The sequence below is a fragment of the Dicentrarchus labrax genome, unplaced genomic scaffold (genome assembly GCF_905237075.1).
Source record: "Dicentrarchus labrax unplaced genomic scaffold, dlabrax2021, whole genome shotgun sequence".
Taxonomy (NCBI): domain Eukaryota; kingdom Metazoa; phylum Chordata; class Actinopteri; family Moronidae; genus Dicentrarchus; species Dicentrarchus labrax.
The window spans coordinates 22275240-22288331 of NW_026136706.1; the positions used below are offsets into that span (position 1 = coordinate 22275240).

The window sequence follows — 13092 nt, forward strand, 5'->3', positions numbered from 1 at the left end:
CAGGAAAACCCTCAGAACAACTAGAGATCATGTAAACATGCTCACTGCACAAATACTAAGCAGTGTTTATTTATTATTTATCCATTTGGAGGCCACATCCCAGCGTGTACTGAGGATGTTTACCTGCACACTACCATGTCATTTTCAGGTTTATTTCAGGAGAATCATTTATATGTTTACACATCCTGGTTTCTGGTCTTTGTCTTGACACTAGAGCTATATGATTAGTCAAGTAATCAATTAGCTGTCAACAATTAAATTAATTGCCAACTATCAATCTATATCTAACTATAATCAATAGTTTTGAATATTTTTTTTAGGAAAAAAGGTCAAAATTCTCTGTTTTTAGTTTTGAAATATGGTAAACTGAATGTCTTCGGGTTGTGGACAAAACAAGACATTTGAGGACGTCACCGTGTGCTTTTGGAAACAGTGATCAGCATTTTTTGTACCATTTTATGACATTTTATGAACAAAACACTCGATTAAATGAGGAAATGATCGACAGATTAATTGATAATGAAAATAATAATTAGTTGCATCCCCAATTGACACTGGTAATGTGGTGATGAAATGAATAATTCTTGTCCTTTTTGTTCTCCTCTTTCATTAATGGAGATGGAGAATAAAACAGCTGAATGATAAATGCAGCAGTATCAACTGTTCAGGAAACATTAAACCAAACTGAGTTCATCCATTCACTACAGAGAGATGCTGGACTGATGCCCATATGATGAAAAACCTGGACAATGTTTAGAGCTAAAACAAGTCATTAGTCATTAATTTGTTTATTCCTTCTACAACACAGGGTTATATAACACACGCAAGTTGTAGTTCCTTCAAAACAACAATTATATAAATGGATGAATTAATAATCAGTCACAAAAATAAACTTTTGTGGTGGCTTGTGCAGGATGAGTTGAGGAGTCTTTTAGCCTGAGGAAGGAAGCTGCTCTGTAGTCTGATGGTACGGCAGCGGATACTTCTGTATCGCTTGCCAGACGGCAGCGGGGTGAGAAGGCTGCGGTGGGTGCCGTGTCTTTTAGTACCCTTTGGTCTCTGCGCAGGTACCTCACCAATATCACTGATGATACAAATAACTGTTTAAAAATATCCCATATTCTCCAGTGTGAGGATGTGCTTTCTGTGTTTGATATCGTAAAATGAAGATCTTCGGGTTTTTGACAAGCAATTTGATGACATCGCCTTAAGCTCTGCCAAGGACTGACAGGTATTTTTCACTATTTTCTGACATTTTACAGACCAAATTATTAATTAAGAAAATAATTAGATGAACTGATCATCACTAGCAGCCTTTATAATGTTAGAATTGTGTATACAGGGATATTCCAAGCAAAACCCGTGGTCACCAGTAGAGCTGGGATAATCCATCAATCAACAGAAAATTAATTCTGATAATCAGCTACTTATTTCAATAATTTAAGAATAATTCAAGCAAAACTGGTTCCATCCTCTCTAATGTGAATATTTGCTGCTTTGTGACAGTAAACTAAAAAACTTTTTATGGACAAAGCGATTAATCAATCAATCGAGAAAAATTATCTGTACATTAACTGACGATATTAATAATTGTGAGTTGTAGCCCTAGTCACCAGTACATCACAGAAACATGGCTTAGAGCACATAAAGTCTGTGCAGAAAGAACTGGCTCAAACCCAGAACTGAACACTAAGATAACAGACCCTAGAAATCAATATTTAATGCAAAGCCCAATAAATTAGCCATAACAGGAACACTTCTATGCAGTTGCATCATACAGCACATCTAGACAAAAGCTCATAGGTGTATTTCACAGCACAAAGAAGTGTCAGTTCCTCAGGCATCGACCTGTTTGGTTTGTGTTATTAATGAATTTACTTCCCAGACTCTTTTATTATTTCAAGGTAAAGCATAAAGTACACAACTTGAAGATCAGAAATATATCAATTGTGGATGCACGTTCTGAGTTTGCATACACAGGAAACTGGAGTTGGCTTGGTGGTCTCCTAGCAACAGCCAATAAGAGGGGAAATGGCACAAAGGGACGGCCAGAGGTTGATGGTAGAAGTGAAGGAGTGGGGACATGCGGTAACTAAGAGCAGAGCATGGGGTCGTAGCAGCACTGGTACCTGACTACAGGTAAGACGCTGATGGATTTTTCTTTCATTCTACAAAATCAGATTTTAATAGTTTTATTATAAAGTACATTTTGAGTGTTTCTTGATTTCATTCTTTTTTGTGAAAATGTGAAACTGAAAAGTGTTCAGCAAGGTAATTTGTTTGAAGATTTAAATTTGTTTCACAGTTAAATTACAATTTTTGATTGCTTCTAAAGTTTACTCATTTTTTGAGACAGACATGTAGTAGTAACACAGGTTTGCTCATTGACTGTGTTTCTAATGTGACCCAGTTATCCCACAGCACTCACAAGATGGGTAACTGGACCCTCCTCATCTATAATGTAGTGTGGTAATGTGAGTGGAAACCTGGTCTGTGACTCAAAGAGATAAGACTGGCAATGTGCCTCAGATACACCTGTCACTTATCTCCAACATGAAAATGAACAGGAATAACTTCACTGGCACTGGCTGTGGAAGGAAAACTCAAACTCTATTCTTTAAATACAAGTAGCTACACCCCAATGGATAAAGTCCACTACAGCTCTGAAGTTCTGTATTGATTATTATGCCAAAGTATAAGACAAAAAAAACCTTCTCAAGTATCAAAAGTACATGTGACTTATGTGAAGAATAGATACTTTCAGAATCTTTAATTAGTAATGTGTTAAGTAACTTAAGTAACTGCAGCAAGTAGACTTACAGTGGTCAACAAATCCCAGAACAACCAATAAAGTTTCGTACATTTTTCAATACTTTTCAGACTGTAAATCTTGGTCACAAATCATTTTCCATATCGGTCATACAGTAAAATTAAATTTTTTAAAAGGATCAGGAAATATTGTATTTGTTGGGGACTATTTTCATCTGTGGATGAATACACATTTGATGGTCCAGTGAGTAATTGCATCGTCTGGTCGGTGTGTGTGGGATTAATTCAAAATTAACTACAGAGTTGTGTTAATGGCAATGAAGGAACATGTCACCCAGTGCAAGCTTATTGATGTATTCTTAATAGTTTTGGGACAATAATGGAGGTATACTTTGGTATTAACCTGGCAAAGATGATTAAATAATAATATAATAATAAGTCAGTAACATTAATTTTTGCTGCTAATTTTGTCTATTACAATGCAATAGTAAATTATCAATGTTAAGATAAAATATCAGTTACGTGGCTACAATTTGACAACAATCCCACCCCCCCTTATTTAATCACTTTAGCTCAGTGGTTTAAATCTTTTCCTGGTGTGCCCCCCTTCAGAAGCCAAACATTCCACCTCACAATTTTTATCAATCATTACCAATGATGCAACTAATAAAAGGTCAGCACGATAGCATCTGCAAACTTTTGTTTATTTTCCCCCCATAAATCACATTCCAATAACTTAATTTCATATATTTTTCCCCTGGTCATTCACGCCCCACCTGCAGTGGCTCCATTCCCCACCAGGTGGGCATGCCCCACAGTTTGAGAACCACTGCTAAGTTTGGCCTCCAAAAGCTAATGCTAAAGTAAAATGACTGTGCCATAAATAGCTTCTAGCTTTGGTAATCACAAGTTAAAACAATTAAGATAAAATCATTGGATGTAGCTTATTGTAAACAAAGCAAATATAAATGACCTAATGTTATTTACCTTTTAGTATTGGTCACTTGTTATTAAAGCTATATTGAAACTACTTGTTGAGCTTCAACATACAGGTTAAAACACATATGCCTCTGTAGCACGCATGAATTATAAGAATGGACCTTTGTGGGATGTGTCCTAACCACTGAGTAATAAAAAGTGTGAGGTACCAAAATATTTCTGAATACTTGATCATTATTTTTCTTCGTAACTTAAATAGATATTTTCCAATTTTAATCATAATTTGGTCATTACAGACTGTATTTATTACAGGCAAAATCCTTGTACATCCTTTTTTCCATTTTAGAAATACTGAAGTAGCAAAAAGCATTAGGCCTATATATTATTCATGCATTGGACTGTGCCAACTGTGCCCATTCCTATAAATGAAAAAAATGTTTGGGGCCATAAACTTCCTAATGTATTCCCGGTAAGATTGCTACTTTCTGTTTATTATATTATGGCTCCCTGGGGTTTCAGTATTATCACAATACATCACATGGAGGACAGACATCTCTCACTGCCATTTCTCTACATCACTTTGTTCTGCTCATGAATAAAATATCAAAGTGGGTCTGTTTGCAGAACTGGGGAGTTGAGGAGTATTGTTGTGTTGACACTTGGGCTGTCTCTTTACCTCCCACTCTCGCCCTCACTCTGGATGCTTCTGGCTGTCTGCTGCTATTTGAAATGCTAATAGATATCTCGGTGCAATACTCAAAACTTTCTTCCTCCTCTATGCTATTTCTTTCTGCCCACAGCCTTGTCTCTCTTTTGGCCTCCTTTATAACTATATCACCTTTCCATAAGCAGCTGTTCACTTGGCACCATAGAAATAGCTCTAAAAGACATATCCGGTGCAAGTAGTAAAGTGGTTGCTGAGTTGTCTGTCACACATTTCCCCATAAATAAAATCTAGTCGGATAACATGTAATTTTCATTGTGGTGAAATGTTTAATATTTGGATGACGCCACCACAACCTTTAGTACAGGTACACAGGTCAATATTACTCTAATTACTACAACTACACAAGTGACAGCCTCAACGAGTACCTCAAAAATTGTTTTCATATCTAAAAAATGAACAAAAAAAAAACGTTTAATTGGATTATATAAGAGGGCCACGCCATACTTTATGTACCGCACTGTTTTAAATGGACATGAACAGGAATCGCTAGTACATGGTGAGATTTAAAGCATACATTATTAATTAAAGCATAAAGTCAATTGCAAACTATAGACAGGAAAAACATTTAATTATTTAACATTTAACATCAATTATAATAGAAATGGATTTACTCAACAGATTTGCTGATGCTAATATTGCTAAAGCTAGCGTACTGCCTGCTTCTGTAACTGTTAAGAATACATACAAACTGGCTGTTTACAATTCAAACAGCTTCAAAATATGTATTACAAATTATGAATGATTGTAATTCACAGAGTATATGTGTCATGTCATGTAATACAGTATTAGAGAAATGCCTTTGCTAATGGCAAATTAGGGGTCAACAAGGCTTAAAATGTGTGTCACCCTGTTCCTTGTTGGGTAGTCTGTAAAATGGGGAGGAACTCCTTTGGTTACAGGAAGGTTAATTACTCTTTATGTTTAAATCTTCCTTAGGCATTATGTTCATGAATCTCTTGTTGATCTTCCCTTTCCCTTCATTTTGTCTTTCTGCAGAAGCTCAAATTGAATGTTAGAAAATACATAAAGATCCATCCATCCACCATGATGTATGTGGGAAGTCCTTTGGGGAGCAATCCCACCTCCCCTAACCCAGCCCACAGCCCTAGTCCTGATTGTCAGTCAGATGGTCCTTCTCCTGCTTTCGTGCCTCAGTCCCCTCCATGCTGGGCAACACAGGCACGGTGTGACCTTGCTCAGGCAGAGGCAGAGCTTCGTCGCCTACAAGAGCGTCATAAAACTGAGACTGAATCAGTAAAGCGGGGTGTAGAGCGGGCAATTCTGGGAGCACGTAGAGAAGAGCGGCGCCTGCTAGAAAGGGTGGAGCAGGACCATCGTGACACTCAGCAGCATCTGGACCAGATCCAGAGGGAGAACTTGGCAGCAGCCCGGGTGAGCCAGTCCCTTCTGGACCAAAGATTCCATAAACTGACTCAACTTCAGCAGCAGATTCAGGAGGAGGGTCAACAGTCAGGTCTGGATGAAAGTAGGCTTAACCAGAACCTGCTGTTGAAGGAGGTTGCAGAGTTCCTACAACCCTGGGAAATATCAGTATCCCTTAAAAAAGTGAACTTCAAACCCAGCTCCCAACCTAATGCTGTTGCCTTTGGAGATATTCGCGTGCAAGAGCAAAGTCTGTGCCTGCATGTTGGCGGTTGTGGACCACAGGGCCAGCTGTGCGCTCTTCATTCACATGAAATGAAATGTGAAGACACAAATTATCAAGGTGCTGGGGGAGAAAAAAACAGCCTAGGACAGGGGTGGACCTCACCAACAGGCAGGGTTGTGAGAAAGATCAGCCTCTCTAAACCGTGTGATATGGAATCAGAGGAGGAACAAAAGCTTTCCTCAACAAAGATATCTCGCTGGCTTCCAAAGTGTGAACAGTCTGACTGGGAGTCATCCCAGGATGACGAGATGGAATCAGCCTCCTTTCCGCCACAAGGGGAGGACGTATTTCTGACTGTTCCTACGGTACTTAAAAACATGGATACTGAAGGCAAGGAGCAGGTATACAAGGTGAATAGCAATGGAAAACACTACTCTCCCAGGAATCAGAGGAAGCTGCTTACTATGGTCTCTGGTAGAAAGACCTCCCCCTCACCTGAACGAAGACGGGAGCATGCTAAGCTGAGTCACTGCTTGAGTTTAGACAGCCAGGAAGTAGATAAAGGAAGATTGAGTCAAGAGTCCAATAGCAGACTTTTGAGGTATGGCAACAGTGGTCTAACATCTCCTAGGATGACTTCAAGAGAGCCACTGACCAGCCAAAGCTGCCTAGACCTAACCTCCAGGGGTCGACCTCACTCTTGCCTCAGCCAGTCCTCTGATGAACACTCTCTAGGAACCCATGGTGACTCTGGTCGAGCACCATCCCCAACAGACAGCCTTGACTCCAGCTATACTTTCATTGTTAGCCCTTCTCATGACTACAACATGAGTAGAGGCTCTTTGAATTACAATTGCCGTCTATCAAAGTCTACAGTTGACTTGACACACAAGACACGCCCGTTGATCAGTGGTGAGACAAATGAGCATGTAGGAGTGTGGAGGGTGAAGTGTGGCAACAACTCAATCTCACCAACTCTCAGTAGGGGGTCAAGGGTCTCTGACATGGGACAGACCCTTTCATACCCTACATATAGAAGTCATAATCATCTGCAACAGCCACAGAAAAAAATCACAACTGGCTCAAAACAAGCCCTGGTGGCCAGGTCTTTATCCATGTCTGTCATAGATGGTTCCTCTCAAGAGCCAAAGAGAGGCAGAGGAGAGAGAGGAGAGCCCACCCTTGTGGAGTTGGAGGAGGAAGGAGACCCATCCATGACAATATTACACTCCAGAGGAGTCCATTTGATCAGGCAGTTTGGGAAACAGGGCTCAGGTCGGGCTGACCTTACCCTGCCAAGTGGTATCCATGCCACACCACAGGGCCAACTCTTTATAGTGGACTGCGGAAATGCACGTGTTCAGGTATGTGTTAAACATCTTTCAGACATGAACAACATACAGATTGTGTACCATAGCAAATTAAGTTGCCACAGATTTTAAAACTTAAACTTAAATTTTAACAGATAACTGACCCTCGGGGCAATGTCCTCCAGCAAGTGACCTCCCCAACTTCTGATGGCTCTGCCAGACGATGTCGGAACTACTTTGACATTGCTGTCAATGCTAAGGGTTTGATTGCACTAAGCTGTGCAGCTGAGCGAGCCCTACTTGTGTTCAGCCGGCACGGTCGCCTGCTCCAGACCTTTGGAGGGTCAGGATTTGGATCTGCAAAAGATGAGCTTGAGGCTCCCAGGGGTGTGACCGTAACCAGGCTGGATGAGTTCTTGATAGCTGATATCCGGAAAGGTACCCTCATTGCCCTAAAGCTTGACCCTAAAACAGGCTCACGTCTTGAGCGCACTGTAGTGACCGGATTCCACCGTCCCTACTTAGTGGCAGCCTGTTTGGGCTCAGGCATGATAGCTGTGTCCGAAAGGGGCAATGAAACAGGTCATCTTCCTTGCATCAAAGTGCTTGAGCCAGGCTGGAACACAGTGAGAGTTCTGGGTGTATGTGCTGGTATGGGACCCGTCTTGGCCTGCCCCTGGGGCATCTCTATAGATAGAGATGGTAATGTGCTGGTAGCAGACTGGGGGGATCAGCACAGAGTCCTGTTCTACCCAGCACAGGGAGTAGGGTGGCCCATAGTAACCCAGGGCTTGAGTAGTCCACGTGGCCTGACCCTGCTACCTGAGGGCCAACTAGCAGTGTCTGATAGCATGCACCATTGCATTAAGATATACCAGTACAAAGCGATCCAGGACTAGGAAGAGTGAGTTAATGTTTAATAAAGATATGCTATGAAAGAAAGACAACTGTGGTGAGGTAACCAATCACACCTGAGCTCTAGTGTGTATTTATATTTTAATAAAACTAATGCAGGTAACTTTACTGCTGAACTACAATCTGATGTAGCTGATTCTGTAAACTTCACTTGTAGAACCCAACTGCATTGACGTGATGATGATGGATTGGTGTTTGGTCTACTTGAGTCATATGTAAGCCAAAGGATATCTATTCATTATGAAGGCGAAAGCTATGAAGCTAAGCTATAGAGACAAAATCTAGTTGGTGCTTCACTGAGCAAAAACAGTGCTTACTGTTCTTAACGGTTCAGTATAAAACCATTTCTGTGTGGGCAGCCCTTAATTTTCTCTAGGACATGCTACCTGCTGTCAGAGTTTTAACCCACAGCTGCTAATCTCCCGAGATCAGCGCTGAAAAAATCCAGTCTGAACAGTATTCACTTTGTATGGATGTAATAAATGAATCAAGACCGAAGATAATATGAATGAACACATATCCGCTATCATAATATAACATTACAGTTAAAAAGATAGAGAGAGAGAGAAGTGGCAGAGATTACTTAATTTTCCAGTGCAGCATTTTTATTTTGATGAATTCAAGGGAGAATGGTTGCTTCAGTAATTCCTGAAAATTCTACAATTTTTCATGCTGTCACTGATCTTTACTGACAATGAGATGAGCTTGGTGGCTTTTTTCAGTCCTCCCACTCTTTACTTTCAGTAGCACTGTCATGTATATCCACCACTCTTTATTTAACGTGGATATGCTGATGCCAGAAAGTCACAGGTGGGTGAATTATCAGCAGTGAAACCAGACTGTCATCCAAATTGTGAAATCTGTCTGTTTATAGTAGATGTTTCCTGCAGGGGACCAGTGAATTATTTGGGATCAGGCAGAGGTGTAAAGTTACTTAGTACATTCACAAAAGTACAGTATATTTGCATTCATTTTACTTAACTAGAGTACTTTCTTTTACTGTACTACAAAACAAAGATTTATTTTTTACCCTTTGCTGATATACATTAATCTGACTGCTGTGGTTACTCATTACTTTTCAGATTCAGATCTGAAAACTTCTACATAAGCCTTGTTTTAGCTCTATTAATGCATTTCTGACATTATAATCTGTGTTAGGTTTAGATTTTTATTGTATGTGTGTGTTTGACTGTCTTTGGTGACTATTAAAAAGATTACCAATTCTAGTCTGTACTTACCCAGAATAAGCTTTCCCTGTAGTTTAGGTTGTCACCATGAGGTTTCCACTACAGGGCAATGTGTTAGATATGGAAAGAGGTTAGATCTAAACTTACACCCCCCCAGCAGTATAAGAAAGTAGTCAAATGTAGCTCAAATACTTCTTAGATGTTTATCAATAATGTAACACTATGACAAAGATCATTCTTCATTTAGTACTTTTACTTTTAATCCTTCAGCGCCTTTTTTTACTGCTAATACTTGCTATCTTTGCTATCTTTAATACAAGACTTTTACACGTAATGGAGTCTTTTGTTTTTCCATTGTGGTATTGTTACTTTTACTACTTATTTTTTGATTATTATGAGATATGATTACGTATATTTGTGGAATATCTACTGTTGTGATGACTTGCATGTTAACAGTAAATAAAAACAATGTTGGTTGAAATCTAGTAGTCTATTGTGATCTTTCCCCAGAAATACATTGGTGGAGTCACAACAACATAAAAAATAGCTTAGACATATCTCAGTTTCTGTGTAGCAAAGACTGTCGACATTTTCAATGAATAAGTATTTTTCCGAGTGTATAGGTATAGCCTATATATACCGCTTCATCAATTAAACTACTGAAACTACAGAACATTAAAAACATATTTCAAATGCCTTTTGGAGGATTGAAAGTATGGAGTATGAAAAATGTGTATGTTAATTTGTTTGTGGAGTCGTCTGAGTATTACTATATATGAATATTGCGTCTACAAATTAAGAGAATGTGGAGAATGTGTTTCATGTATTTTATACCACATAACCATTACTTGACATTAACTTAACATTTGTCACTTATTTGAGACAATATGCCAGCCATCTCTTGTACTAGTGGGAACACATTAGTTACATTATGCAGTAACCACAATCACAATTTTTATGCAGATGAAAATTAATAACCACGAGATGAACTTGCACACAGAAAGAACTGAAGGAGGAATCTCTTGGGTCCAACACCCACTTATATCTCATATCTGTTGCCAAGTGAAGAATAACGTAAGAGCTTTGTTTGCATTTTAAGTCAATTTCCTTCACATCTGAGAGATTCATAACAACCTCTCCACAGAACAGTCTTTGCAGACTTTTCTTCATCATCTACGATGGTGCCTTCAGGATCTGGGCTCATGCAGTGCGGGAGTTTACAGGACAATATCTCATGACTAGTACCGTACAGGCTCATGTGTAACAAGATATATATACAATATATTATGTATCAAACACCAAATGGGAGTTATGAGTTAAATAGGAGCAGTGTAATTGAGAGCTTCAGTGTAAAGCCAAAAAATATTGTATAGTCAAGTCATTCTTTGGGGATTGTGATACATTTTTTGTTAACCTTCTTATTACATGCAGGTCTGACCCTAAAATGAATGTATGGTAGTCGGTCCCTTGCATTCTTACCATATCAAAATAGCACATTAAACGAGATTAAATTAATTACAGTCTTCCTCCTCAAAAACGTTATGGTTTATTATGTTTAGTTAAAGGTCCAGTGTGTAACATTTAGGAAGATCTATTGGCAGAAATTGAATGTAATATTTTCATTAGTGTACAATCACCCAAATTTAGGGATCATTGTGTTTTTCTTACTTTAGAATGAACCTTTTTATATCTACAGACACCGCGGGTCCCCTTTCATGGAGTCCGCCTTGTTGAACCAACATGTTTCTACAGTAGCCCAGAAGAGACAAAGATAGTTCATGTTTTTTATGCGTTTTGTGGCCACTGTTTCTCCTGCATGCTTGGAAGAGGATAGTGAGTTGCAATCTGCAACTACACCACTAGGTGCCACTAAAACCTCACTGACTTACAAACACTGAAAAACCCACAGGATGCCAGAGGGCTACCAGACCTCCAGTCTGAACCTCAGCATGAATACCTTGGATTTCCGAACTTGCTTACTCCTGGACCAAGCAAGTCCGTTTTTTAAGGTGCAAGCAGAAATATTAACTGGTTGTTTGCGGCAAATAACTGTAACATATTATCTTGCATATTAGCATATAGGTAGCTGCTGAAATTTCAAACAAAGACTGACAGCTCACCCGGCTTATGTATTTCCTGGGAATTGCTCTACATCTCAGGTTCCCAGAATACTCAGTTTGCTCTTCACATGGTAGAACTGATGTTATGTTTGGTGGACAGGAAATCAATAATATGAAGTAGCTATCATTAGCCACATAAACTAACAAGCTTAAGTTGGTTATTGCTGAAACATAGCAATGTTATCTCTACAACATCTCTAAAAAAAATTATAGAATTTTTTTATACATTATACAGAAATTGAATACACTCAAGGCTTGTTATCTTTAACGTTCACACACAGCTCAAAAAAAGATATATTGGGGAAAACCCCTTGGGTGGTGCACAGAGAAGGTATATTAGTGTATTTCCTGCCACTGCCACTAGGTGTTACTAAAGGGACATATTCATTGGTAAGCCATGCCGGTGCTGGCTCTCTGGAACTTGAGTTGATCCCGATCCCTTTTTTGTTGTCTGGGATCATTTATCAGCCCTTTTCACTGTAAACTTCATCTTCCTCTCTGCAGAGCAAATCTTCCTGTTTCCTGGTCAGCGGGTCCACCTGTTTCCGATCAGCTGTTTCCTAGCTAATGACCTATCCTGTTTCTCCATTGTTCTCCAGTCAGCGAGCCTTCTTGTTTCCTAGCCAGCTGGTCATCCTGTCATCCAGTTTTTTTATTCCACTGGCTCTTTAGTCTCCTTTTCACTTGCCCAATTCTTTTTCATCTACATTGGATGTCATGGTTCTTTCTCACATACCTAGCAGAAAACCTCCATGTCCATTCTTTTAATATATTAGCTTTCTTTTCTATCCATGACTCATCACAGTTGCAGCACTCCTAATGAACAAATAATGATACCAAGGAAGAGCAATTCTCTCTCAAGCTGCTTAAATTATGGATGCTAAAATTTGCAGTTGATTGGATATTGAAAACATAACTTCATTATCCACCCAGTACATTATGTCTTCAAATGACAGTAAATACACCAATCCAGTTAACTTCATACTTGTTCAGTGAGTCTGTTAGGAGGAATCCTTGTTTAAATTTCTGAGTAATGCATTTATACAAGAACATCATAACCTTGCTCCCACTGTATTCATTGATGAGCTGTCGAGGAAGGATTATGGAAGACTGGCTCCAACCCACAATACACTAACATAAAATACCAGATGATTTACAGACTTAAGTGCACTTGTACAGTATAAGAGGCTCAGTCTCTGATTCTCATGGTGTCAAGCAAATACCATACAAACATCTGTTCTCCCAGCCCCTGTTGCATTTCTCCAGTAAGTCTGTACACCTGATATTGCCTTTGGATCCAGTCTACCAAGCAGGGCATGTAATCCTTTTCACCATGGGCACTGGAAGTAAGGGTACTCCCCCTAAAATCTGTCATAATGAAAACCTTTAATTCATACAAATGTTTAAATTTATAATCACTTTTTACTGGGATTCACATGTGTAATAACAACATGGTATTTATGGCAGGAAAGAGGTTTTGTCTTAATTTTTATCAGTTTTATCCACAAACAAGTTA

The 13092-nt window shown here is 39.2% G+C and overlaps 1 protein-coding gene across 1 annotated transcript; it reads left to right on the forward strand.

Moving 5' to 3' along the window:
* The first annotated feature begins 6207 nt into the window (after window positions 1–6207).
* On the forward strand, window positions 6208–9809 carry LOC127365249 (uncharacterized). The gene is made up of 2 exons (XM_051403145.1): window positions 6208–7408; window positions 7510–9809. Exons 1-2 carry the CDS (start codon window positions 6254–6256, stop codon window positions 8251–8253), a joined length of 1899 nt encoding a protein of 632 aa, XP_051259105.1. The 5' UTR covers window positions 6208–6253; the 3' UTR covers window positions 8254–9809.
* Window positions 9810–13092: the final 3283 nt, after the last annotated feature.